The 27,307-nt window shown below is 45.1% G+C and overlaps 2 protein-coding genes across 3 annotated transcripts in view; both read left to right on the forward strand.

Annotated features, from left to right (window-relative positions):
- Positions 1-6,137, forward strand: part of TRADD (TNFRSF1A associated via death domain) — a 32,579-nt gene extending 26,442 nt beyond the window's left edge. For both annotated transcript variants that reach the window (XM_066583790.1, XM_066583791.1), the window contains exons 4-5: positions 5,051-5,252; positions 5,331-6,137. In XM_066583790.1, the coding sequence (XP_066439887.1) occupies positions 5,051-5,252; positions 5,331-5,635 (507 nt within the window). In that variant the 3' untranslated portion in view covers positions 5,636-6,137. The remainder of the gene's footprint in view (positions 1-5,050; positions 5,253-5,330) is intronic.
- Positions 6,138-19,009: 12,872 nt separating this feature from the next.
- The window catches only part of B3GNT9 (UDP-GlcNAc:betaGal beta-1,3-N-acetylglucosaminyltransferase 9), a 29,202-nt gene continuing 20,904 nt past the window's right edge, over positions 19,010-27,307 (forward strand). Inside the window, exon 1 of the mRNA XM_066583794.1 lies at positions 19,010-19,396. The gene's annotated coding sequence lies outside the window, so the exon portion shown is untranslated. The remainder of the gene's footprint in view (positions 19,397-27,307) is intronic.

Below are 27,307 nucleotides of genomic sequence, written 5' to 3' on the forward strand. Positions count from 1 at the left end.
GGGAGTTAAAGCCCCTGCAAGTATTGGGAGGTCACCTTTAGCGGTAAGTCTGTCCCAAGGGCTCAAGCAAAAAGTCAAAAGAGAGTGGAAATAGAGGAACCCAAGTCTTTAGGAGATATCCACGGCAGTGTGTTTTAAGTGGGGCCATATCTATTCTGTCTCGAGTTCAACTCATTGTTTAGAGTGTCAAGATCAAGACTGATGCAGCGTGGTATAATCTGAGATCAGGCATTCCTTTCTCATCCCCTCCAAGTCTATGGACAGATTAATGTTCAGAAGTTAAGTCAGCTGGTTTGTCCTCCCCAAATAAATCATCGAAAAGCTAGTTGCATCTGTCTAAAAAATTTGAGGCGGAATTTTTATGGGGAAAGTTTGGAATAAGTAAAAAAATTGCTGCACAATATCCATTATTAGGACACTTATTTGCCCGAACCAAGACAAGTGTATTTTGAGTAGATGTTTAAATCATGCATTGTCCGCCTCAGCAGGTAAAAGGAAGATAGGTCTGCAGATAGTTAGGTGGGCAGTTTCTTCGGCAGGATGAAACACAGTTAAGATTTCCGTCTTGCCAAGGTTTGCTTTAAAATCGCTCAAGTGACCAAATCTCGTGAACTCTCTTAGGATCACCAGGAAAGAACACCTGAAGCTGAGAAACGTACATCTATAGGTTGTCTACATGTAAAGCCATCTTATATGGTTTAGAGCCGATCTGTATACAGTGTACATCAGGGTTGTTCCGAAGGGCCACTGCTAAATGGTCCATCACTATCACATGCAACAGTGGGGACTAAAGGCATGCCTGTCGAGTACCATTTCTGATAGTGATCAAACTAGAGAGGAGACCATTTGTATGTATTTGTGCTGATGGATCACTATACAGAGACAAGAACTTGGTACAAAACTCAGGGCCAAGGCCAAATTACTCTAGGGAGGACTGAAGGAAGCACCAATGTACACGGTCAAAAGCCTTTTCAGCATCCACTGCTAAAAGGCAGAATGGAATATTTAAAGTTTTAGATTTGTCTACCCTTGTCTATCGCTGTCACCCGTGTGAAAGAGGCCTTAATGACCTCACTACGTTCTTCCTCTGTAGTATCCTTTTCAATAGAGCCTAAAGGGCCCGGTTAATACCAGGTAAGGCTGTTTCTTTTACATAGGAAGTTATACGGGCACAAAGAGCCATGTTGTTAAAAGTGACCTTTAAAGTTATATAGATCATGACAGTACTCCCGAAAGGTCTCCATTATTAACTTAGGGTCATGTACTTTGCGTCCAGTTTTATTTTTAATGGGAGGAATGAAAGTATGTCCCATCTTAGCGTGTATGAAGTGATCAAGGGAACGGCTGCATTTGTGGGCATGTTCATAAGAATAGCGTTACAGACCATCATGTAAGCAAAAATATTTTTGATCTAAAAGGCTTCTCAGCTCTTCCTTAGTATTAAGAAGCTCATTCAGAATAAGCGGTGATCCAGAATAACCTCAAGTGTCACAATATAGATGACAAAGTGTTTATTTTAAAGGTTCTCTTTTTGTGAGCTGTGTTTCGTGTTTTATGAAAACCCCTCCCATTACACATTTTAATGCTTCCCATTGGAGTAGTAGAGGAGTCAGGTCGGAGGAGTGGTTTAGAAAGGAAGTCATTGATAGTGTCACGTATGTCAGACAAACAGACAAAGTCTTTCAGGAAATTGTCATTTAGGCCCCAATTCCAAGGTCTCAAAGGCACAATAGGGATGGTCAATATAATACATATAGTAGTGATGTGCCAAGATCAGAAATGGGTCTCCTGAAAAAAAACAATATGAGATCTCATTTTGTGTATCTGGTACAGAATTTGTTTTTCGCTTTTGTGCAACATTAAGGCCCCTAGTATTTGAGATGCAAAAGATTAACTGAGCCATTTGGGGTCAGAAATAGAGAGGGAAGGGAAAGGGATAAAAAAAAAAGATAAGAAGAAATGCGAATTAGGAACTAGAAATAAAAGACAGTCAGATAGCTCAGCAGAGGACTGAATAGACTAGTGATAGAGACAGATGCACACCTCTAGAGTAATAGGGAGGGTGTCTGACCTCCGGTGGAGGAAAAAGGAAAGTTAGCCTGGCACCGAGAATTCTGGGATGCAAATCCCTCGGTGTGGGACGCACTTTCTAAGAGGAGCTTACCTGAGAGGTGCACATCCATTCCACAGTGAGTAATAGTTATGTACAATATGATTCCACAAGGTAAACTAAAATAAGGAAACAAGGTAATAGGGATGGTTCCTGGGAAGACTGGCCTATGGATGTTACAGATAAGAATTATAAGAATTTCTCCTCATAGACTTGATTGGACTCACGGAGGACTATTGTAAACAGGACTTCACAAAGGAATTGAACCAGCCTCACCCAGGGACCATAGGGAAATTTATAAGAAACACAGGAGACAAAATGAATATGATAATCTATACTCAAGCTGATGGTGGGCTAACCACTGATTGGGTGTCCACTGGTCTTCTTACTCCCCTAGGCTCCTCCTTGGGTCCCATCGTGTGTGGAAGAGGGACAGAGGATGGCAAGGAGGAAAAAATAGGCCACTCCAAGAGAATGACCGCCCAAAGGCTCAGGGCAGTGGAAAAAGCTGGAAGAGCTTGTAGATGAGAGAGCTCTTCGCTGCAGCTCTCGTGCCAAACCTTTGTTTTTGGAGTGTAAGGCAGGAGAGGTCTAGTAGTAACTGTAGACCTTAGTAGATAATCGAGCAACAATCTCGTAATTTGCGCATGATGGATTCCTTTAGTTTGTGAATTTAGCAGATAACATCTCAAGGGCAGTTTGGATCTGTAGGTCGCGGTCCTAAGGATCTGTGAAACTTGTATCCCGAGGAACTTCAGAAAGGTCATTGGATACATGTCAAAGGGTCTTCTTCAAAAGTTGTTGATCAATAGTCTTAGGGAGGCCTCTTATTCTGGCAGTATTCCTCCGTCCTCTTTTTTTTCTGTATCATCTAGCGAGTCTGTGAGAAACTGGAGCCAAAGCGATGTTATGGGAGTCCACTCTGCTGGAAAGGAAGAAAACCGTGCCCTCTGCAGAAGAAACATGTCCTAATTGCTGAATCTCAAATCGAACAGAATTACGTTTGGATTTATTAGATGATTCTAAGCGTTCAGTGTAGGACGCCACATCTTCTTTTGTGAGCATGGATCTGAGCTGGGATCTCAATTTGCGGAGCTGAATGATGGTATTATCTTGCTGCAGAGACATAGAGGAAGAACAGCTATATAAACATGGTATAGATGAGACGGAGGGGGTGGCTAGAGCCATCTGCAGTGTTAGCTGTGGCTACTTGCATAGAGGAGGATAGGTCGGGTAGTTTAATATGCATAGGCACTGTGGCCTTTGTGGAAGGGGAAGCTGCTGCAGCTTGAGCTGCATTTATCACTGGAGGGTTATAGGACCATGTAAGCTCTGATCTGGAGCCTAGAGAGTCTCCTGTGAGGCAGCAGGGCTCCACTGACTTATTGCTTCTGAGGGAGACTGTCCCGCTTCAGAAACCAGCCTCTGATGATGACCTGGCCCAGGTATAGCACCCCTCAGGGGGCACCACTGTGCTCGCAATGGTGCCTTCTGGGCAGCCCAGCAGCAGAGAGATCAGGCCTGCCATATTCTTGGAAGCATGTTGGGTCCAGTGGGGAATCCGCCGGTGGGTGAGGTCTGGCCCAACATGTTTTTGGCTGCATGTTGGAGGTTAGGGAGTGGGTCTGTCGGCAGTGATGTCAGACCCGCCATGTTCTGGGCCTCATGTTGAAGGTTCTGCTGGGAGACTGCCGGCAGGAAGATCAGGCCTGCCATGTTCTGTGCTGTGTGCTAGTGGACTGGTGGGGAGCCGCCTGCCAAGAAATGGCCGATACCCTGGGCAGCAGAGGCTCCCATTGATGTACCGGGATGGCAGTGAGAGCATCCCTTGTTGTTCCCTATGCTATTTGGGGAGCAGGCCTTGTGGAGTCTTTGGTTGGGATGAGGCCTATCTTCGGGGTAGGAGCTGAGGTTAGTTGCGTCCTCACTCTGCCATATCCAGGCTATGCCCCTCTGAATCATTCCTCTTATAACGGCAGCAATTACGATGTCTTTCTATTAAACATAAAAAGGAAGGAACCTCATAAAACATCAAAATCAACCACTCATTGCGGCACAGATTTTGTAAATCTAGGATAGAGGTATGTGTTTCCTTTGGACACTTTTACCAGGAGCTTTGGGCCTATACTTCACACCCCTGCTTGCTAACAATGCAATTTCTCTATAGAAAAGGGAAGTCTTGCACTGGTTCCTGCCACCCAATAGCAAAGTATAGACAACCAACGAGGTCTGAACTCGCTGTCTCCAAAGGCCCAATGGTTGCTGCATGGTCTACCTCTATGGTATGGACTTGGAGAAGGGTCCACATACAAGAAATGTCTCTTGCACATATACTATGCTACTTCCCACCGCCAGCAAATAACATACATGTTTAGTGACCATCTTCTATGAAGTCTGTTTGGATACAGAGCATTAAGGGGTTGTACCACAATCAACTTTTATATCCTCTCCATAGGACAGGTGATAAAAGTTTGATCAGTGCAGTGGGGGTCTCAGCGCTGAGACCCCCGCTGATTCCCCAAATGAAGGTCCATGTCCCTCCCTTCTCATCACTGTGGGCTCACCAAACCCACCCACAGTGACATGGAGTTTGAATAGAGTAGCGGTCCGCTGCAATGTGGCGATTCATTCATTTCACTTGGCCTGATGGAAATAGCTGAGTACAAGCGATTAGCTATCTCTAGCAGTCCAGTTGAAAATGAATTGAGTTCCACTGTGCATGCACAACAGCTGCTTCATTCAATCTCCTCCCCCTGTTTTCGGAATCATGGTAGGTCTCAGTGGTGATCACTCCACCGATCAGACTTTTGTGACCTGTCCTATGGATGGATGATGAAGGTTGATTGTTGTACAACCCCTTTAACAGAGTATTGTTTGCCTTTACAGCTAAGACCTTGCACCTGGAGACATACTAATACTGTCTATCTTCTTCTACTTCAGCCCAGTTATCAGAAGGATGATGAACTTGCAGAGTTGGACAGACTTTTTAGGAATGTCTCATTGGGAACATCGCCATCACCAGAAAACAGCAATGTGCTTCCTTCCTCCTCTCCACAAGACTCCAACCAGGGATCTCCACCGCACACTCTCCGCTCAATATCATCTGAAGGAAGCACGTTCCAATTCCAGGGTCAAGATTTTAGTAAGTTCTGTTTCTGCCATTTGAGTTTTTTTTCATGTGCAGTTTATTTTTTGTAGCTAATCAAATGGTCTTGTTCAGTTGACAGGCCTCTCACTTCTGAACATCACCAGATCTTTGCCAAGTCGGTAGGCACATCTTGGAAAAAGGTGGGCAGGACATTGAAGCAGAATTGCCATGCTTTAGAAGACCCAGCCATAGAAACCCTGGCATACGAATACGGTAGAGACAGCCTGTATGAACAAGCCTACCAGATGCTCCAACGTTTCATTGATTGTGAAGGAAGGAAAGGCACATTACAGAGACTTGTGGATGCCCTCATAAAAAATGGACTGACTGGCATAGCTGAGAAGCTGCTACTTGTGCAAGAAAATGGATTGAATTAGGAGACTAGAAACAGATCCAGGGAGGACTTTGTGTCATCAGAATTTGTGATGTGAATGCTAGTTCAGGGCTTTTCCCATTGTTTAAAGAGGTTATCCAGTGTAAACCATAGTAGATTGGTGGGTTTCCATAGCCTGTGATCCCCACTGAGCAGCTATTTGCTGGACCAGTGTGCCTGAGCTGATTTCTATAGTACACGGACCGCTCCATTCACACTGCAGATGCCCAGCTGGGTGTTTTAGGCAAAGTTCCCATTCATTTTAGTGCCTATAATACCAAGCCTGACCATTGCTGTGAGAATGGAGCTGTGTTTTTCCTGCAAAAATCTGCCCTGTGCCTGAGCACACCAGCCCAGAGTACGGTTGCTCAGCATGGGTCCCTGGTAATGCATCCCCCTGATCTTTAGTTGATGACCTATCATAAGGATAGGCCATTAATAGTTTACAATTGGACAACACATTTAAATAAAAGCCATACCTCGAGGGGCTTAGGCTGCTACACTGAGCATTGTTCGTTATATGCATAATGGAATTCAAGTCATAACAGGGTCATTTATCTAAAACATTTTGGCAATATCAGACAGAAAGCGCTTATAATAATCCAGGACTTACATTCAGTGCTCTTCCTCAAGTGCCCAGTCCACTTTGCACACTCTTAAAAAGGGTTAAAGGAGTTTGAGATTGGGAAAAAAAAGTCAGAAACCGTGCCAATTTGGTCCATAGGCTGCGCCTGGTATTGCAGCTCACCTATATTCATTTATGTGGCGCTCTGTTTTTTGTTTTTTTTTTAATATATATATATATATATATATATATATATATATATATCTCAGAAGACAGAGCGTTTTATCTGTACTATAAGGGCTTATTCATACAGGCAAATATCCTGTCTGTGTGCTGTCCATGTATTTTACGGACATCATGTGTACCCCTTATAGTCTATTAGGCTATTCACGTGCGCTTTTTCATGGGCCGATGTCTGTGTCTGTGTGGGAAAAAACCTTGCATGTCCTATTCTGGTCCCTATCAGGACGAGCGTCCAATTGTTACAAGTCCTGTTCAAAGGTCTGACATTGACTTGCAGGAAATGGTGCCTTCCAATAGGTGGTGCTGTAGAGACATTGTTTCATGTTTCCATTTGCAAATTTTCCCAGATCATTGCATGTTCTTATAAGTTTCAAATAAGGGAGATGGAACAATCCTCTGCAGCATCACCTATTGGAAGGCAGATTCCTGCAAGTCAATGTTGGACTCTTTATACAAGCCTTGTAACAATTAATGGAAATTGAAAGCCAAGCCAGAATCCATACGCAGACAGCTGTTTCAGGGTGTTTGCCCCTCATCGGTGTGTAGTAGGTTTCTAGCTTGGCTAGCGAGAGGCCTGTGTCTAAAGCTCCATTTAGACGGGATGAATGTCGGACAAACAATGCCCGACACTCGTCCCCACACACACGCGCTACCGCGCTGTTGCACGGGAGCTAGTATTGCTGGCTCGCTCACAGAGCGTCCAGCAGGGAGGCTACAGGAGAGTTCACTCCTCGCTGTCCCCCGCCCCTCTCCATTCACTTAACATAGTCGCCGTTCAGTACTGAACGGCTGCTATTTACACTGAATGATCAGCGTTCAGCTCATCATTGATCATTTATGCTGCATAAACGATGTAAATCACAGCCGTTCAGTACCTTTTGCCCGCTATGTTAAGTGAATGGAGAGGGGAGCGGGGAGAGAAATCTCATGCAGCCTTCCCGCTGTGAGCCAATGATACTCGCTCCTGTGCAACACATCTAAGGGTCCATTCACGCAGGTGTATGCTGTTACAGTGTGTGAAAAGCGCATTGGTTTCACTGCATGTACCGTGTTTCCCCGAAAATAAGACAGTGTCTTATATTAATTTTTGTTCAAAAAGGTTTAACTTTTTTACATGTATAGCTGCCTGGACACTATTTAAATTGACTTTTTTAATTAACTGTTAGCAGGGCTTAATTTTGGAGTAGGGCTTATATTTCAAGCATCCTCAAAAATCCTGAAAAATCATTTTGCATCCTCAAAAATTCTGGAAAATCATGCTATGTCTTATTTTTAGGGAAACAGGGTACATGTGCATAGTTGGTGCATATACAATTTTTTTGTGTCCTTAAGGCCACATGCCCACAGATGGAAATCTCGCAGCGGAATTGGACCCAATGCCGGCCGAGACCCTATACTCACCTGTCCGGATCTGCGGCAAGTGACTCAGGCGGTGCGTCAGGGCACATGTGTAGTGCAGTGCATGACGCTGCCGTCACGCTGGTGATGACGCAAATATGGAGCGATTCAAAATTGACATTTTGGTATTGCCGCGGATCGGACGGCTTCCGTTGACTGCAATGTAAGTTGTCCCTGCGATTTTCTACACAAAATAGAGCATGCTGCGATTCTTCCCCGCGAGTGGAAAATCGCAGCTGATTTCCACTCATGGTCAGGGGGAAAAAAAATCAAGAACCACCAATTGATGTCGCTCTTTTTTATACTGTCTCCTGGCTTCATGTGTAAAGACCCGGTGAATACGCATGTAACATTAGGACCAAAGTAGGACTTTGCAATTTGTTTCACGCACATAAAATACGTGTAGGAAAAATGCATGTCAGCATACAGCAGTCTGAACCAATGGTGTTCTATGCTGTCCGTATTACGCCCGTAACACATTCGGACATAATATGGACACAAAATTCGTGTGATGTCCGTGTCAATGAGCCCTAAGTGCCTCCGAGTAACAATTGGATCTAAATTCCTTCATTCTCATAACCAATAGGTTTTAAAAGCGGAGGAAACCCCAATTTATCCAGGTCTGATACAAGACCCCGAAGCTGCCCCAGCTATGTCCATGAGACATCTGTAATACCGCAAAAAGCATCAGCAGTTAATAAACCGGCGGGTTTTTAGTCTCCGGAGCCATGCTATGTATGAGTAAAGACCTCATTGCATCAGTCCAAATCATGTAGGTTTTTCCTGGCATGCTACTATTGTTATTTTAAAATATCCTAATAAGCGTCAAGATTTTATGAAGGCCTTTTTCAGCGCTGGATGGCACTCTCAAGGAGTTGCGGTAACCGTGTAGCGCTGTGCCATGCTATTTCTGTAGCTGGCATGTAGAGATGAGCGAACGTACTCGTTTAGGGCGATTTCGCAATCGAGCACCGCTTTTTTTCGAGTAACTGACTACTCGGGCGAAAAGATTCGGGGGGTGCCGGGGGTGAGCGGGGGGTTGCAGAGGGGAGTGGTGGGGAAAGAGAGAGAGAGAGCTCCCCCCTGTTCCCCACTGCTACCCCCCCCCCGCTCCACCCCGGCGCCCCCCGAATCTTTTCGCCCGAGTAGTCAGTCACTCAAAAAAAGCAGTGCTCGATTGCGAAATCGCCCTAAACGAGTACGTTCTCTCATCTCTACTGGCATGCACTTCAATGAGAGCTACAGATACAGCGCTGCACCAAAGTGCCTGGCTGTTTCCAACAGGTAATATATATACTCGAGTATCAGCCTAGTTTTTCAGCACATTTTTTTATGCTGAAAAAGCCCCCTCGGCTTATACTCAAGTGAGGTAAAAAAAAAAACAACAAAAAAGCCGCAATACTCACCTCCCAGCCAGTGTCTGTGTCCCTGGCGCTATGGTCTACCCGGTGGTGTAGCAAGGTGCTTGAGAATTCTCCCCGCTGTCATCTCCCTGCTCAGCTTTGAATTCCCCCGCCGTCAGCGCTGTGTAGGTAAGCGCTGTGATTGGATCGAGCGCCAACCAATTACAGCCGGAGCTCGATCATTCACAGCCATTCAGTGGATGACATCACTGTATGGCTGTGATTGGTTTATCGAGCGCCGGCTGTGATTGATTGGCTGATGCTCTATCCAATCACAGTGCTTACTTACACAGCGCTGACGGCGGGGGGGATTTAAAGCTGAGCAGGGAGATGACAGCAGAGAGAATTCTCAAGCAGCTTGCCACACCGCCGGGGAGACCATCACGCTGGAGAAACAGACGCCGGTTGGGAGGTGAGTATTGCATTTTTTCTTTACCTAGTATATACTCGAGTATAGCTCTGCTTATACTCGAGTCTAGCTCTGCTTATACTCGAGTCAATAAGTTTTCACAGTCTTTTTGTGGTAAAACGAATTGACTCGGCTTATACTCAGGTGGGCTAACACTCGAGTATATACGGTATTCAGAAACCTAGTGCCAGGTTCTCCCATCTAAGCCGTGAAAAGCCGAGATCGGAACACCCCTAAATTTTGGTAAACCTTCTTTTAAAAGGCACATTCTGATGGGACGTACCCTTTCAAAGAGCACTGTGGGTAAAATGTATACACCGTATTATGCATTGTGCAGGCTCCGCAGGGGTAGTGCCTGACACATCGAGGTTCTCATGGCTTCTCTGGAGAATTCCTGTTTTAAGCTGTAAAAGTAACCGCATAAACTGTCGGTGATGACTCTATAAAAGCACTTAAAGGTGCTAATACAACACATGCCGATATGTTGAGTCAATTACAGTACATCTATGAGACTGATATCTTCACTTTGATACTGATGTTGGTCTTCTATTGCTTTACAGAAGCCAAATGTAGATTGACTAGATTGTTCCTTGGTGATTTCTGTATCTGTAAGTACAAAACACTCTAAGGCCTCATGTCCACGGGCAAAATATGATTTAAGATCCGCAGCGGATCTCCCGCATGCGGATCCGCATCCCATAGGGATGCATTGACCACCCGCGGGTAGATAAATACCCACGGATGGTCAATAAAAGGGATTAAAAAAAAAATGGAGCATGAAAAAATCTGGACCATGCTCCATTTTCGTGCGGGTCTCCCACGGGGACGGCTCCCGCGGGCTTCTATTAAAGCCTATGGAAGCCGTCCGGATCCGCGGGAGACCTAAAATAGGAATTTAAAAGTATTTACCCATCCGGAGCGGACCGGGAAGGTCTTCTCTTCCTCACGGCCGGATCTTTCTTGCTTCGGCTCGGCGGATGTGCCCGGCGCATGCGCGCGGCACGTCGACGTGCCGCCGGCGTGACGAATTCATCCGCCGGCCGAAAAAGAAGATCCGGCCGTGAGGAACAGCAGACCTTCCCCGCCCGCTACGGATAGGTAAATTCTTTTAAATTCTTATTTTCAGCCCTCATGTCCGCGGGGCAGGAGGGACCCACTACGGATTCTACATGTAGAATCCGGAGCGGGCCTGATTTTCCCCGTGGACATGAGGCCTTAAGGGATATTCTGGGCTTTTATTATTGACGACCTATTCTCAAGTCATCAAATTGGTGGAGCTCTGCCTCTTGGGATGGCCGCCCATCAGCTTATCCTCTGGCCATCTGTCAGTGTAGCATGGCTGGACATTGTCATCAGTGGTAAGGGCCTTCGCTTCCATTAATATCAATCGAGGCAATGCCTTCTATTACACTTTCAGTTCCGCATTGTGATCATACCGTGTAATATGGTAGAAGGCATCGCTCTCATTAATTTCAATGGGAGTGAAACCGTCTATTACACTTCCGGCCCTGACCACCAATGCAGACATCCAGCCTCACTGCATTGACAGCGAGCTGGAGGATTAGCCGATTGGCTGGGATCCTGAGCGGTGGAGCCCTGCTGATTAACTATTGATGACTTGAGGATAGGTCATCCATAGTAAATGCCCTGAATACTCTTTTGATGAATGAGGAACTTGTTGGGTAGATACCAGCTATACAGCTATTGAGCGCTCCTTGTCAACATATCTCAGCAATCGCTAATATCTCGTGAATTAGGCTCTCTTCATACGAACGTTAATGCATTCCATTCCACCAATTAACAGGTCCCATTAGGCCAGTTTTACAAGAGTGTAAATGTGCCCATAATAGGATGAGTTTCCCGGCCTGCAGACCTGACCAGAGAGCATCATCCTATAATCTTTTGAGTTCAGGTCAGTAGACCAGTATCCATAATACTCTTGTGGGAAACTAGCCTTTGGGTTTCCATATGGCTTTCCTATATTTTGTTTACAATTGTAGCGCAGTCTGCAGCAAAAATCCTAGAACTTCTATAAAAATAGTAGAACTCCACGACGGAACCCCATTAAAGTCAGTCAGGTTTGTCACGATTTGTCATTATCCGTTCAAAATTTTAGCTTAGCCGTCATGGATCCATTAAAAAAGGAAGCCCTGATGCTAGTATACAAGAACCTTAGCTATATTCCTGTTAATATTAGTGCAGCTCACACTGTGTATTTCCTTTTGTGTACAGCTACATTTTAAAGGTACACTGTCACCCCCGAACAGCATCATAGACCCAGTTTTGGTACTGTTCGGGGAGGTGATCCAGAGACGGGGATGTATTTTTATTTTTTTTATACTCACCCGCTCTCCCATTCCCACAGTGTTTGCTGGTTAAGTCCGTGCACAGTCTAAAACTCTGGCTCTTTTCAGAATTCTTTACGAGCACTCCCATACAAGTCTATGGGAGAGCGCATGCACAGCGGTTTGAAAAGAGTCAGATTTTCAAACCGTGTGTGGACTTCACAATTGGACACCGCAAGAGCAGATGAGTATAAAGAGCACATCCCCTGACTGCCCATCACCCACCCCAACAGCACCAAAACTTTTAGTTTATAGTGGTGACAGGGTCCCTTTAAGACTAAAGAAATTACCCAGATACATTTAAAATGAGATAATAGTATGGAACATTACTAGTATTTGTGTGGTTTTAGAGTAAATACAAAAAGTTGCAAATTGCTTGTTATAAAATGTCTATTTGTTGCTGAGTGACATCTCAGGGCCCCTGTGTGCAGTTCTAGGCTTCATATGATTTGTAGACAGTGAAGCAGAACATTACAATACTTCTTGAAGCCTCACCTTGTAGAATCGAGATTTTGTTTTTAAGAACCGAGCTAAACCGGCTATAGATTTTTTTTTTCTGGTTCTGTTTGTCGGGTGATCCATTTAAACCTCACATTTTTTGTGCACTTTTATGTTCTGTTGAAGGCAAATACAGTTTTGGCCTAATGCCTCTGGCAATGCTAATTAGAAGCCAGTTGCAACTAATAGGTTGTTTCTGAAAGCTGTTCTTGTGGAGAATAGGACTTAATCTATTGATTTACATTTCTCGCGTTTTATTGTGGCATCTTGCATCTTGTTTTTTATAAATACTTCCAAGAAAATGGAGATTTATACCTAAAATTAGGTAGAATATGATATTGAATGGTGCCGTCTAAGGCTGTATGTGCCATATGGGCTACCTGGAGAAGGAGAGACCTGGCTCCATCATCACTTATGCAAAAGGAGGTGAGAAACAGGGCAAGGTCGGGAGGAAAAGTCTAGAAGATCATGCTGCTCTTTAATACTTCAGGGAATGAGGCAAATCAAGCTCTGGGCCTTTCCTGCTATGAATCAGAGTGAGTGGTGGATAAAACTGGCATGAGAAGGGGAGGCTTTTTTTGTGCTATGAGGCACTCTACACGTCTGGTGCCTTCTGTAAAATACTGGTCTTGATTAAAGATGAGCGAGTATACTCGCTAAGGCACTTTACTCGAGCGAGTAGTGCCTTAGCCGAGTATCTCCCCGCTCGTCTCTAAAGATTCAGGGGCCGGTGGGGGGCGGGGGAGAGCGGGAAGGAACCGAGGGGAAATCTCTCTCTCCCTCTCGGTTCCTGCCGGCATATTTACGCACCGAATATTCGCCCGTGTGAACAGCTGCATTGGAAACCAATGCTTCACATGGGTACCGTATATGCGCCTTGGCGTGAAAAAGTGGCGTGTATGCACTTGTGGGAATAAAACCTAACATGAAGATCTTCAGTTGCATTCAGAACCTGAAACATATATGCTTATTTTAATCTTTCTAACCTCCTTGCTTTGGTCTTTTGATGCCTCCTGACAGCTTACAATTGTCTACTGCTTCCTCTTCACTTCTATAGGGGTTCTTCACAGCCCACCCTATTTAGGTCCGTATTACAGACCAAAATTGCTGTTTAAGTCAATCGGATTGCGTAAATATGCAGAGAATATGCATGATACATGGGGTCTTGTTGCTCTTTTTTTTGCAGTGCATACCCGGGCAAAAAAAAAAAAAAGCAAGAAGGACTAAGTACTCACAGTTTTGTCAGTGAAAACAATGTGTATTTTACTGTCCAAAATTCATACACCCATGTGAATGAGCCCTTAATAATTTAACATCACCTCTGAGTATTACTGGGCTACTTGAGACCCAGCGACGCAGCAGAAAGTTCTTGAGTGGACCACAAAGAGCCATGAAGTGTGGGAGGGGGCCCAAGCTGAACTTTTTGCACCCATGAGCCATTAGCTACACCCCTGTTTAGAATGCTTGGATATCCTCACCATTCTGGATGCCGTCAATGAAAATAGACAAGGAGCTACTCTGAATTTCACACCAAATGTGTTAGTCAAAATTCCTCCATCCCGGGTAAACAAGGTCCACAAGATGTGGTGAAGGAGTAGTAGCCCATCATGCTGCACATTCAACATCACGTTGCACCAGTCAAACCGCCGCGCAGCATCTTCTGTATGTTGAGCATGTTGGAGATGGCAACGGAACGGGTGCATGTCATAGTGATGTGATATTTGTGTAGTTGGCTGAGTTATTTTATTTCACTGATCGCATTAATTAATTGCTGGCATTTTTAATTGTCACTAATAAATTGTTATGCTAATTTGGCTTAAATTGATTCCCTTTGGTTATTTTAGTGCTGGAACAAGCTGCTCCACATACATACTCTCGTGCAATACTGGAAAGATCTATTTTGCTCTTGTCTAGGTATTTCTGTGGACATCAACTGTCAGGACCTTATAGGATTTGTACTTTCACGATGGCTGCAGGTCCACAAGCTAAGGACCAGTGGTCTGCAACCTCCAATCCATGTGCTGCCATCAATTATGGTCTGTAGCTTGCTAACCAGATGCAAGGTCATCTGTTGGGTATTTGAAATCTGTATAGCTGCACATTGGGAATGAGTCCCTTGTGTATGTTGAGATGGCAATATGTCATCTGTATACGTGTATATCCTAGGCCTTTGTCAATTCTGAAACAATTGGTGTATTATGAACGCCTTTATAATTAACTTTTTCTGTCAACTGCTAATAAAATATAATTTGGCAAAAACGTGTAATCGGCAATGTCGAGTCTCGCTGATGTGAAATGTCTTGTGTCCTCGGTGCTTCTTTCGGTAGTTGTGGCATCATTGTTGTAATACTGCGGCACTATATGGTGCTGTAATGAGAAAACTTTACATTTATTCAGGCGTTTTTTAAATGAGTCTATAGTGAATTGTTATATAAAACTGTAATAAAAAGGATTTTGTTCTCACTCTCCATTGGTGTCTTGATTCTACAGTATTAATATATGATGCTCTGAAGTATAGCCCAGGTGCAGATGGAATAAGCATCATATACACAGTAGAGCCGGTAATATGGAGTTGTAGTCCAGGAGGCTTCATATGGTGTCTCTATAATACAGCTTCTCCGTACACATTAGATTAATGCAGGCAAAGATCAGGAAAATATCAACTTGTCCAATTGCTTGTTGTACTGCGAGATACATTGGTGCCAAAAGCGTTTGGCAGCGGTTTGTTTCCCACTCCCCATTAAAATAAACAAGGGAGGTATAGGAAGATAGATGAAAGCACAGCTAGCATAGAGCCGACAGTTATCTTATGTGTATGGCCAGCTCAAAGTAATTTTCCCATCTGGGCCTTTTATAGCATTTACAGGTATATGCCATAAAAGTCTGAACCATGCAAGTCCTACCTCTGGGACTCGCACCTAGAGAATCTCTAGAACCGTATGCGATCACCCCCAATTTGGCTGTATGCCGTGGTTGGGGGTTATGGAAACAGCCAAGCGGGCTGCTCTACACTGCTTCCATAGCTCCAATAGCTTTACTGTAGCACAGCCCTGCTTGACTGCTTCCGTACTCTTGGCTCCTTCATACAGAATATTCCCATCGTGGCCGCGATCAGCATGGAAATACTCTGTTAACATGGTTATCAAAATTGATGGCTTACCCTCAGCATAGGTCATCAACACCTGATTAGTGGGGGTCTGACTCTTGACAAGTGCGTCTATCAGTTGTTTTAAGGGTCCACTACCACAAGATACAGATTAACTTGCTGATCGGTGGGTCTCTGACTACTAGGACCCCCGCTGATCAGGAAAACTGGTGTCCGAAGCTACCTGCAATGAAGAAAATGGCAGTCACACATGCACACTGCCACTTCATTAATTTCATCAAGACCACTGGAAATAGCCAAACATTTTAACTATCTTTTACCTATGTCCCCACTTCCACAACTGGCCTATGCTCCTGCCCAAGAATGAGTTATAGGGAGACTGCCAGTAGCCCTTGGATGATCCAAACAATATGGAAAGTGGATAAGCCATACTGGCACTCAGCTTTCCTGGTCCCCTGAACCTCCCGATAAGCCTCCTCGTTTCACCCTTTGCATCTTTTAAATACTGATCATTCACTTCATCTTCCTGTCCAACCACTACTCGGAAGCCTCTGCCCTGTGCCAGTCACTGCACCGGCTGCCTGTCAAATACAGAATATAATTCAAACTCACTACCTTCATCCACAAAGCTCTCCATAGCATCGCGCCTTCTACATCGCTTCCCTCATCTCAATTCACCACCCAGCCTGCGCCCTCCGCTCTCATAGCGAAATCAGACTAAGTGCCCCTTTAATTTGAACCTATCATTCCTGCCTCCAACACTTCTCCAGAGCAGCACCAGTCCTCTGGAATGCACTACCCAAAAGCTATTCGGGCAATCACTGACTCACACAACTTCAGGCGTGCTCTAAAAACGCACCTCTTCAAGGAGGCATACCACATCCCCTAAACCAAACCCTCTTTACTCTGCCTAATATCTTGCTCCCTGTCCTATTGATTGCAATCCCTGCTAGCTGTAATCAACCGCTCCCTGCAGTCATACCGATTCAGCCACTATACGGCCTGACCATTGTCTGTGTGTATAGCACCCCTCACTCTCCACCTTACCATACCGTGCACATCTCCACCCCGCCACACCGTGCACATCTCCACCCCACCACACCGTGCACATCTCCAGCCCTTCACCTCCTGTATCACCCCATTATCTGTAGTATGTAAGCACATTGGAGCAGGACCCTCACCCCTACTGTCTCCATCAATTGATTACTTCAGGTAACCGTGGTCTTGTTTTTATTCCCCATCTTGTAAGCGCTGCGGAATATGTTGGCGCTATATAAATAAAGATTATTATTATTCATTTTCAGACCTGTGTGGGAAGTGCAGCATCCTCAAGAGAAGCTTCAGCTGGACTGTGAACAACAGGGTGTGAAGGCAGTGAAGCAATGCTTCGGGGGACACACAGATCTCCCAACTTTTTGTGAAGTCGCATGTCAGTATCAGCAGTGCCAGGTAAGGGGTGGCAGAACTGTACAGTAGTGAACAGCCTCACACTTCTCTCAATGAGCAGGCAGAGCGCTGTCCACAATCATTAACCCCTTAAGGACCAAGCACAGTAAATTTACGGCGCTTGGTCCTGGGCTTTAATTCCACCTGATAGTAAATATATGGGGTGCTATTAAAGCTCCTGCTTCTACAATCCAGCAGGAGCAGGATGGGTCCTCGGCTGTTGGTCACAGCCAAGGACCTGGAGGAGAAGGCAGAAGCGTTAAATGAGCAATATGAAGTGCAGAGAGAACGCAGAAATGTTACTTCCTCTAGTCAACTCGGTGATCACGTTACTTTCGGGTGCCCCCTGCCACAGCAAAGCTGCAGGATGATAGCAAACCCAGATCAGCTCTGTTGGTGACTACTGTCGCTAAAGGGGAAACATTCCTTTGGATGCCCCAGCTACAGTAGAAAAGTGTGAGGTAAAAAAAAGACAATATGAATGACTCTCAGAGAATGTTATATGATGTCATGAGGACAAAGCTAAGTAGATATATATATATATATATATATACACACATATATATATATATAAAAGAAAATGCCCCACCACAGATGCCAACCAAAACGGTCACCATATGCGCCCTGTAATCCAAAACTACACAGATTATATATCAAAACGCCCGAAACAAAATGAGGAACTCATTCTCATACTTTATTTTAGAGTAAATATACTAATTTTAAAAATAGATAACTATATATATATATATATAAAATTATTTTTTAAATCATGTTTTTTACCCCTAATAAAACGAAAAAAAAGTCAGTGAAGAAAGAATAGCCCTATATATCATGGAAAACAAATGCAGTAAAAGTATTACAGTCACTAAAGAAAAAAACAGGGCAATAAAACCACCACATTGGTAAAATTCCTAAAAAGTGTCTCTTCTATTAGGACCAAAACACCCTGGCCCTTATGCTGCATTCAGACAAACGTATATCGGCTCAGTTTTCACGCCGAGCCGATATACGTTGTCCTCATGTGCAGGGGGGGGGAGGACGGAAGAGCCAGGAGCAGGAACTGAGCTCCCGCCTCCTCTCTGCCTCCTCTCCGCCCCTCTGCACTATTTTCAATGGGGAGAGGGTGGATTCAGACGAACGTATATCAGCTCGGTTTTCACGCCGAGCAGAGGGGGGGGAGGATGGAAGAGCCAGGAGCAGGAACTGAACTCCCGCCCCCTCCCCCACCCCACCTCTCCCCATTGCAAATAGTGCAGAGGGGCGGAGAGGAGGCAGAGAGGGGGCGGGAGCTCAGTTCCTGCTCCTAGCTCTTCCATCCTCCCCCCCCCCCCCCTGCACACGAGGACAACGTATATCGGCTCGGCGTAAAAACCAAGCCGATATACGTTCGTGTGAATTCACCCTTAAGGAAGAAGCAGTCAGGGTTGGTTTGGTGCTGCTGGTCCCCCTGTCTTCAGACTATAAGATGCAGAGACTTTTTAGCATCTTTGAAGTGCATCTTATGGTGCTAAACTATGGTAATCTTTAACATTTGCATGACTGTGGGGTAATATTGTGTTTTACATGTTATCTTTTCCACACTGATTGACCAGACCAGAGGTGTCACTTAAAGCTCCTGGCCCCAATACAAAATCTGCAATGGAACGCCCTCTCCAAGCATAAGGTATTTAAAATACTGGCATCTTATATGGCAGAGGATGCTTTGGGTCCCACCAGTGCCAGGATGTGTCTACTACATCTGCCACCCTATAGCTACACCCCTGGACCAGCCTTTACTGTATAGACTGGGTATGAAAGTGCACTGCATGTTCTCAGCTCCTCTTTCCATGGCTGTAGAGAATCCGGTTAGTTCTTCTTCTATGACACACAGAAATGTGAAGTTGTAGTGTTCTCGCACATGGATGCAAGTCCTGTCCTGCCTCTGGACATCTGGCGCACACTCTGCTCTTATTCAGGAGGAGCGGCTTAAGGAATGCACAGATTGAAACAAACCCAGATGTGCTTATTTGGCAGCGCTGAGAAAGGGGCTTCCACACAAAGAAAACAAAAGCCTCAGAAGGGTCCTTCATGAAGCAGCAATGGGACATCTGCCACTTTAAGTACCCTTCTCCTCCCTATCATCTCACTCCCTTGACATGTCCAGCCTGGCAAATCATCAGGCCCATCGTGGGGGATCAGGCAGCAGTCGGCGGCTACCCCTGAGCGTTCTGCTCGCGGAAAAAAAGTGCACAGAACACAGAGCTTTCTGCCACATCACAGAAAAGACTTTGTTCAACACTCAGCAGGACAAATACAATCTGAGCCCCTGGAGATTCCTGGAAGAGGATTTGTATAACCTGGGAATATGAGAGGGTAAGTTCTACACCTACCAGGGGGAAAGAGTTAATAAGTGAAATATGACCTGTTCATAGCTGGCACAGGAAAGCGCTATAAATGTTGAGTTCATTTTAACTTGTCTTGTTACTGTAGTTTCGGGTACTTAAGATCCGGTTCACACTAGCGGTAAAATGCACATTAAATCCCTGTTCTTAATTACAAAAAGTTCATTATGGATGCCTTTACATGTTGCTGAATAGCTGCAGATTTTGTCACGGATTTTGGTGCAGATCTGCTGCAGATTTCAATTTGAAACCAGTTGAAAGGATTAAATCTGCCGCAGATCTGCAGCAAAATCAGCGATGTGTGAATGCACCCTACAACCACCCATTAAAGAAGCACTGGTGTTTTAAATAATTCCCTATGCAGAACAGAAGGCGTAATAAGTAGATCAGTTATTGTATCCCATTTTCTGGCACAACGATAGCATGTACTGTTATCTAGCACTGTTATGATGTCGGCCTCATAAAGGGTTATTCACAGGCGATTTTCACGTGTGAGTTCCGATTATAATGTGGATAGAACATGCATGTGAAAAGAAAAATCGCATCACACGCATGAGTTCCATGCAGGGCGATGCAGTTTTTCTATATTTACTATTGAAATAACATGCAATTTTCACACGCGTGATAACTGTACGCGAAAATCGCATGCGCGGTGATGGAATGTTTTTTGCTCAAAAAACGGATCGCACTCACAGGAAATATAGTATGTTTAGAGGCGCAATATTAATCCGAGTTTCTATGACTGATAATGCACGTGCCGTGTGAATGCACCCTCAGTGCTGCCCTAACTCAGGGGTTCCCCTTGAGCAGTGGTTGGACATTCATGGCTTCTTATATAAGATGTCCCAGTTAATGCTGTGACATAGTGAATAGTGAGGTAAGCTTCACTGCATTGCTGATGTGTAATGCTAGTAGGAAACTACATGTATGGAAAGCAGGGTGAGTATGTTTTTAATTGTCGTTGTCTGAATTAACCCCTTAATGCTCCAGGATATACAGTTCCGTCATGGAGGTTCAGGGTTTGTATGGGTCGGGAGCGGTCTTTGACAGCTGACATCTGCCTGCAACAGCCACCATCAGCACTTACACTGATTGTGGTTCTTAACCCTTCAAATACTGTTGTCAATTCTGATAGCAGCATTTAAATGCCCCAATCAGCGTTCATGGGTTTTGAATGGCTCCCCTGCCGTGTGATCACGGGGTGCTGATTGATTGTCATGGCAGCTGGGAGCATTCTGAGACCCGCCAGGGCTGCCATTGCAGATTTTATATCAAGCTATGCCTGTGGTGTGGCTTGAAAAAGTGCCTGTCAGATCGCTGTATCATGTAATACCATGATATTACATTGTACTGCAGAAATACATTATACTGCAGGAGCGAGATCGCAAGTTCAAGTTCCCTATGGGGACTAAAAAGAAAATGTAAAAATTAGTTTTAAAAAGTTTTATTAATTATTTTAAAAAGGTAATAAAAGTTAAAAAAAAACTTCCCTTATTTATAATAAAAATATCAAATCTAAAAAAAGCATATTTGGTATTGCTGCGTCCATAATGTATTATTTATCCAACATGGTGAAAAAATACACAACACCAGAATTGCTCTTTTTTGGTCACCTTGTCTCCAAGAAAATGTAATAAAAAGTGATCCAAAAGTTGTATGTGCTCTAAAATGACCAATTACAGAATGTAATGCAATGCAAAAAAGGTATGCTTAAGGAGTCAAAGTGGATGTCCAGTTGTAAAACTATTGATGGCCTATTTGCAAGATAGGTCATCAATAGTATATCAACACTGGTTCGCCACCCAGGAACTTTGCCGATTTAGTGTTCTTTGGGCTGATGCGCTCATGCCCTGAGCTGATTTAATCAGGAAGCAGACAGCGTCATTCCCCCTATAGTGGTGGGACTTGGTATTGTTGAGAACTTGTTAACTATTTGCTCTTCCTGCACTTAAATCATGAAATTTCAAATGAAAATGTGTTTAATGCTGAAATTAGTTTTGACTCTGGTTTTCATATGTGTATTTTTTAAGTTAGCCATTAAAAGGTATCATATCTACAAGATTACTTGGTTTCTCTCACTGGGAACAATCGCACTTCGCTATAATGGTTAACACGGTACTAAACTTTTTTCTAGTTTCCTAGCATTACACATCAGCAATATGGTGAATCCTGCTCCACTATCTGCTCTGCCACAGCATTAGGTCCACAGCGGGATTCCGGCTGCGAGCCCTGCAGGCGATACTGCATACCTTCTTTTCTTGTATTGCAGATGACCGCGGCGGTTCACCGTCTGTCATGCGCAATACAGTTTTTTCCCTTAGGCTGGGTTCACGCAGGGCGTAATCCTATCGGAAATCTCGCTGTTTGGCTGCAGCAAAAACTGCGAGATTTCCGCCGGGAGAGCCGCCGCGGAAAAAGCCGCGGCGGCTTTCCGTTGCGGCCGGCGCTCCCATAGAGGAGAGCGCGGCCGTGACGAAAGTAAATAATAAACAGACATGCTGCATCTTTTGAAACCGCAGCTGCGGCCGCCGCAGCTGCGGTTTCAGCCGGACTTACCGCAGCGGATTGGCCGTCCCGTGTGGACGAGATTTCTGAAAAATCTCGTCCACATGGCTGGCTAATCCCGAGATTAGCGACCGTGGGCGGATTTGCCGCGGTGAAATTCTGCACGGCAAAACCGCGGCAAATCCGCCCTGTGTGAACCCAGCCTTAAGGTTTGTATGTCCTGCTTAGTGATGATGCGGGTACCCACAGTCCATACGCAATGTTAATGCCGATACGCAATGGTAATTGCAGATGTGCAGCGGGCCGGATGGCCTCCAGTGACTTCAATGGAAGCTGTCCACACGGAGTCTGCAGCAAAATAGAGCATGCTGCGGTTTTTACTCCACTGGCGGAATACGCAATAGGTATCTGTGAGTGTGAGCGAAAAAGCAAATTTACATGCTTTTCAATCGCTGCGTTTTGCTGCGGATTCCCCGCGGGGGATGCTGGTTGCATCGTGTGAGCCCGGCCTTAACTGGAACACTCTGTATAAAAGGTTACTTCCACATGGATGATTTTGTTGCAGTGCGACCATGCTACAAATTGCATGCATGAGGAGCCAGTGCTTTCCTATGGGTTCTTCCACAAAATCCCGATCAGGAAGCTCTGCAGGAGAACTTCAAGTAACTGCCCGGGAGCTTCAGGGGAGACGCGCCGGAGCTGACAGCGCCTTTTAGGTGATGTATTTTTATTTCGTTTATTTTTTTATGCAGCTATGACTTATTTTAGGGCTTTGACAGTAGGATTTCCTACTGTAAAAGTTGCATCACACCGCATGAAAACCGCGTTTTTGTGTGATGCGATGCAACAGAAAGGAAGACGCCATAGGGAAACATGAGCTACAAAACATTGCAAATCGCGGCTGTATAGAGCATGCCATGATTTTGTAGTCTCGCAATGTAGCAGCCTACAAAACATTGCTTATGTGGAAGAACCCATAGGAAAGCATTGGGCTCCACATACATGCGTTTTGTAGCACTGTCACATTGCAACAAAATCGCACGATAAAGTCACCCGTGTGGATGCAGCCTAAGGCCTTGTTCACATGGACATAGTTTTAGTGCAGTATAGGCGCGTGAAAAAAATTGCGTCTATACTGCAATAAAAATTGCGTGAATGCACAGAAGGCCCATTCACTGGAGCAGCAAGTTGCTTAAAAAAACCGCAGCTGCTCCAGAAGGAGAGAGAGATGAAGCCCTGCAAGGCTTCGGGAGTTCCCCATAGCAGGGAGAGAGACAGCCGGGTTAGGGGGGATTAACTCATAGCCCCCCTCTCTTTCACAGCTATAGAGAAATCCCTTGGGCAACCCGATGCTGGGGAGAGAGGTGGAGGGAGTCCCCTGCTGCTGGAGGAATTCCCCACTGCTTACAGCGGGACATTTAAAACTTGCTCCCCAGAAACACATTTTAAATGTCCCGCTATAAACTCCCACTAGTCCCTGCTGGGATTAAGGAAACCCCCGGGGAGATTAACCAAACCATCGGGGCTTCCCCTCATGCCCGCAGGGACTAAACAGGAGTTTACAGTGGGACATTTAAAATGTGCTTCTGGATGTAGCAGTTTTGATTTCTCTCGGTTGGCAGAAATCCTCCTAATGACTTGTAATCTTCTTTTCGGAGCGTCGGCTAAACTCCTGCTGCCATAGGAGTCTATGGAAACTCCTGCGCATCAGGCACCAAAGATAGGTCAGGTTCTATCTCTTCACGCAGCACGGACCTTAGACACACATGGCCTGTCTTTTGAAGGCGTGAGTTTTTTATGCATCTAATCATGCAATTCCATCATCGGGAACGTTTCTTTAGGAAACTATTGGTTCTATTAGGCGCGATCTTTGCACTCGCCTTTTCTGCGCTAAAACCACGCTTCTGTGAATGAGGCCGAAATGTAAGGGCTTCCCCGGCAGACCTTGATGTTGTTCCTCTATCAGTATTCTCGTGTGTTAATATTACGCGCGAGAAAAGATATGACTTCCTCTATTTTTCTCGCATGTAGTTGTTCTACATACAAGTCCTATCTTCCAGTTTTGTTTTTTTTTACCGATGTGCTATAGTGCGTAATTTCATTTTCTTAAAATATCTATAATTTTTACCTGATTTATGCGCTAATACGCTCCATAGTGGCAGGCATATTAGCGCATGTGCCCGTCTGTTTGAGCCCTAAGACAAGTAATGCAACATTCAGTACTGAGAACTGTAACTGTGCATCGCTATCCATCCCAGCAGTGAGGAGGAGACTGAAAGAAGCGCTGATCGCACAATTGTACCAGCGCTCCATTCGCTTTCAATGGGACTGCCCAGATACCTGGGTATTTCTGTCACTCCCATTAAAATGAATGGAGCACTGACTGCACATGTTCAGCCAGCACTCCGTTCATAGTGACGTCTGCAGAAGCAACCCATACAGTGACAGGTTAATTTTTGCACCAAATAGGTCCACTATTCCTCCCCATTATGTTATGGGCTGAAAGGTCCCAATTTGGCTACTAACGCTAATGGTCCAACGCGTTTCAATAGAGGTATAGACTTCAGGGACCTAAATACCCTCATACTGTGCTAGAATAATATCCTGATCGTGGTATGTCCCAGATATAGATGGGTATCCTACCCCACGATCGAGAAAGGTGGTATAAATTAGAGCCCATTCCTTAAATGGTAATTGGACTAACTACCATCTGAGTATAGCCCACACTCTCTTTCAAGAGCTTCTAGTACGATTCCCCCCCAAAGTAGAAGCTCAGAGTCCTAGCATTAGCAAGATAATTGCTCTCAAGGCTGTTAAAAAAATTAGGATGTCAGATGATGCCAAAATAATAAAAAGATAAATAAAATGAAAGAGATAAATAACCAACAACCCCGATTGGCGCAAAAATTGTAATAAACATCAGTGCTTGGGTCTTCTAGTCCAACACACGGCTGGCTGGAATCACAGACCCTACTAGCGCTTCAAAATTTGTTTCGGTTATTAGACTGACATGATATTTATCCATCTCCTCGTTTTTCCCAGGCATCCTGGCTTCATTGCTGAGTGATGCACCAGAGTGTTTAAAGGCCCATTAAGACACAACGATTATAGCTGAAAAGATGTCGCTCAAGCGACAAGGTGATCGCTCAAGATGCGGAGCCCATCACGGCTGTGGGCACGAGGCCTAACTGCTCTACAGTGTAAAATAGAATTACAATTTTAGTTTAGCTGTTCCAAAAATGACAAATCGCCACTTTCCTCCTTCCACATCCCATCAGGCGCAGGGACAGCTGCAGTGTGAGGACCTTATCAAACAACTCTCAGCTTCCTATATTTCTGGGACTGTGGGTGTTCAGATTTCACTGTTTGCAGCTCTGTACATTTTGCAGCAGTTATGCCTGCATCTCTGGGACTCAGCTGCAGTACCAGGCACGGCCACTGTCAAATCTCCTTAAGGGCTCATGTCCACGGGCAAAATATGATTTAAGATCCGCAGCGGATCTCCCGCATGCGGATCCGCATCCCATAGGGATGCATTGACCACCCGCGGGTAGATAAATACCCGCGGATCGTCAATAAAAGGGATTTAAAAAAAAATGGAGCATGGAAAAATCTGGACCATGCTCCATTTTCATGCGGGTCTCCCGCGGGGACGGCTCCCGCGGGCTTCTATTGAAGCCTATGGAAGCCGTCCGGATCCGCGGGAGACCTAAAATAGGAATTTAAAGTATTTACCATCCGTAGCGGACCGGGAAGGTCTTCTCTTCCTCACGGCCGCATCTTCCTTGCTTCGGCTCGGCGGATGTGCCCGGCGCATGCGCGCGGCACGTCGACGACGTGCCGGCGACGTGCCGCCGGCGTCAGGAATTCATCCGCCGGCCGAAAATGAAGATCCGGCCGTGAGGAACAGCTGACCTTCTCCGCCCGCGCCGGATAGGTAAATGCTTTTAAATTGCTATTTTCGGCGCTCATGTCCGCGGGGCAGGAGGGACCCGCTGCAGATTCTCCATTGAGAATCTGCAGCGGATCTGATTTTCCCCGTGGACATGAGGTCTTAGGAGTAATTGCCCTTTTTAGAAACTTTTGAAGTATCACCGCAACATATCAAAAGTTTCAATCAGTGGGGGTCCAGATATTGTGACTCCTGCTGATCGCTGTAATGAGGGGGCTGCAGAACTCAACCAAGTATTGTACCTTTTCCAAGGGCATATATCTATATTACTCACCAAATGCACACCATTCGCAACCTGATTGGTTGTTTAGATTTACTCATTCTTAGTGATTGGTTATTTGGGTTGCCTGATTCACGGTCATTGGAGGTCATCGCTGCCTGGCGGCTCCTCTTGGCAGCTGGAAGTGGTCTCAAATAATTCACTTTAGTGGGAGAGAGCTGCAATACCACACCTGGCCACCGTGCTGTGGACTGCATTCTGAGCATTGTGGGCATCTCCATCAGCTGATTGGCAGGGATCCCATGCTGCAGACCCCCACTGATTTTCTATTAATGAAATACTATATCCTAAGGATAGGTAATCAGCATATCAATAATTAATGTAAAGGAAGGCAGCTAGTGATTAAATCTGTATATCGATTTACTTTGTATTGGAATGTAATAGGCAATATGACAACCGCTTTGGAGTGACAGATGTTTCTTCACTAATTAATAATGCTACTCCGCGCCCTGTAAGATGTCAGTAAGGCGCCAAATATCCATAAAAAAAGTGCATCTCCATTTTTTCAGTATACAGGTATAGTTCAAACTCCAGTTGTCGCTGCTGGTTTAGTTTATTGTAGATTATTATTCATCTTTTATAGCCATACAGTGGCTTCCTAATGAGTTTATGATTCTAACCAGCAACCATTCTGAGCAATCAGAGCTGCAGTGTAAAGCATGAGGGAGACAGAAGTAGTAGATAGAGCAGGAAGTTGGTTTGAGATTACTGTACGCTCATTGCCAATGCAGCTAAACTGGTGTTCTTGGTCATAGCAGGACTCTAATGGAACATAATTAGCCGTAGGATATCATCTTGAGGTCCACACCAGTTAATTGGCGCACATTTCAGTTAACATAATCTTTACCTGTAAACTTCTGTAGAAACTTAAAGGGGTTGTCCCGCGAAAGCAAGTGGGGGTATACACTTTTGTATGGCCATATTAATGCACTTTGTAATATACATCGTGCATTAAATATGAGCCATACAGAAGTTATTCACTTACCTGTTCCGTTGCTAGCGTCCCCGTCTCCATGGTGCCGTCTAATTTCAGCGTCTAATCTCCCGATTAGACGCGCTTGCGCAGTCCGGTCTTCTCCCTTCTGAATGGGGCCGCTCGTGCCGGAGAGCGGCTCCTCGTAGCTCCGCCCCGTCACGTGTGCCGA

The sequence above is a fragment of the Eleutherodactylus coqui genome, chromosome 11 (assembly GCF_035609145.1).
Source record: "Eleutherodactylus coqui strain aEleCoq1 chromosome 11, aEleCoq1.hap1, whole genome shotgun sequence".
NCBI classification, from domain to species: domain Eukaryota; kingdom Metazoa; phylum Chordata; class Amphibia; order Anura; family Eleutherodactylidae; genus Eleutherodactylus; species Eleutherodactylus coqui.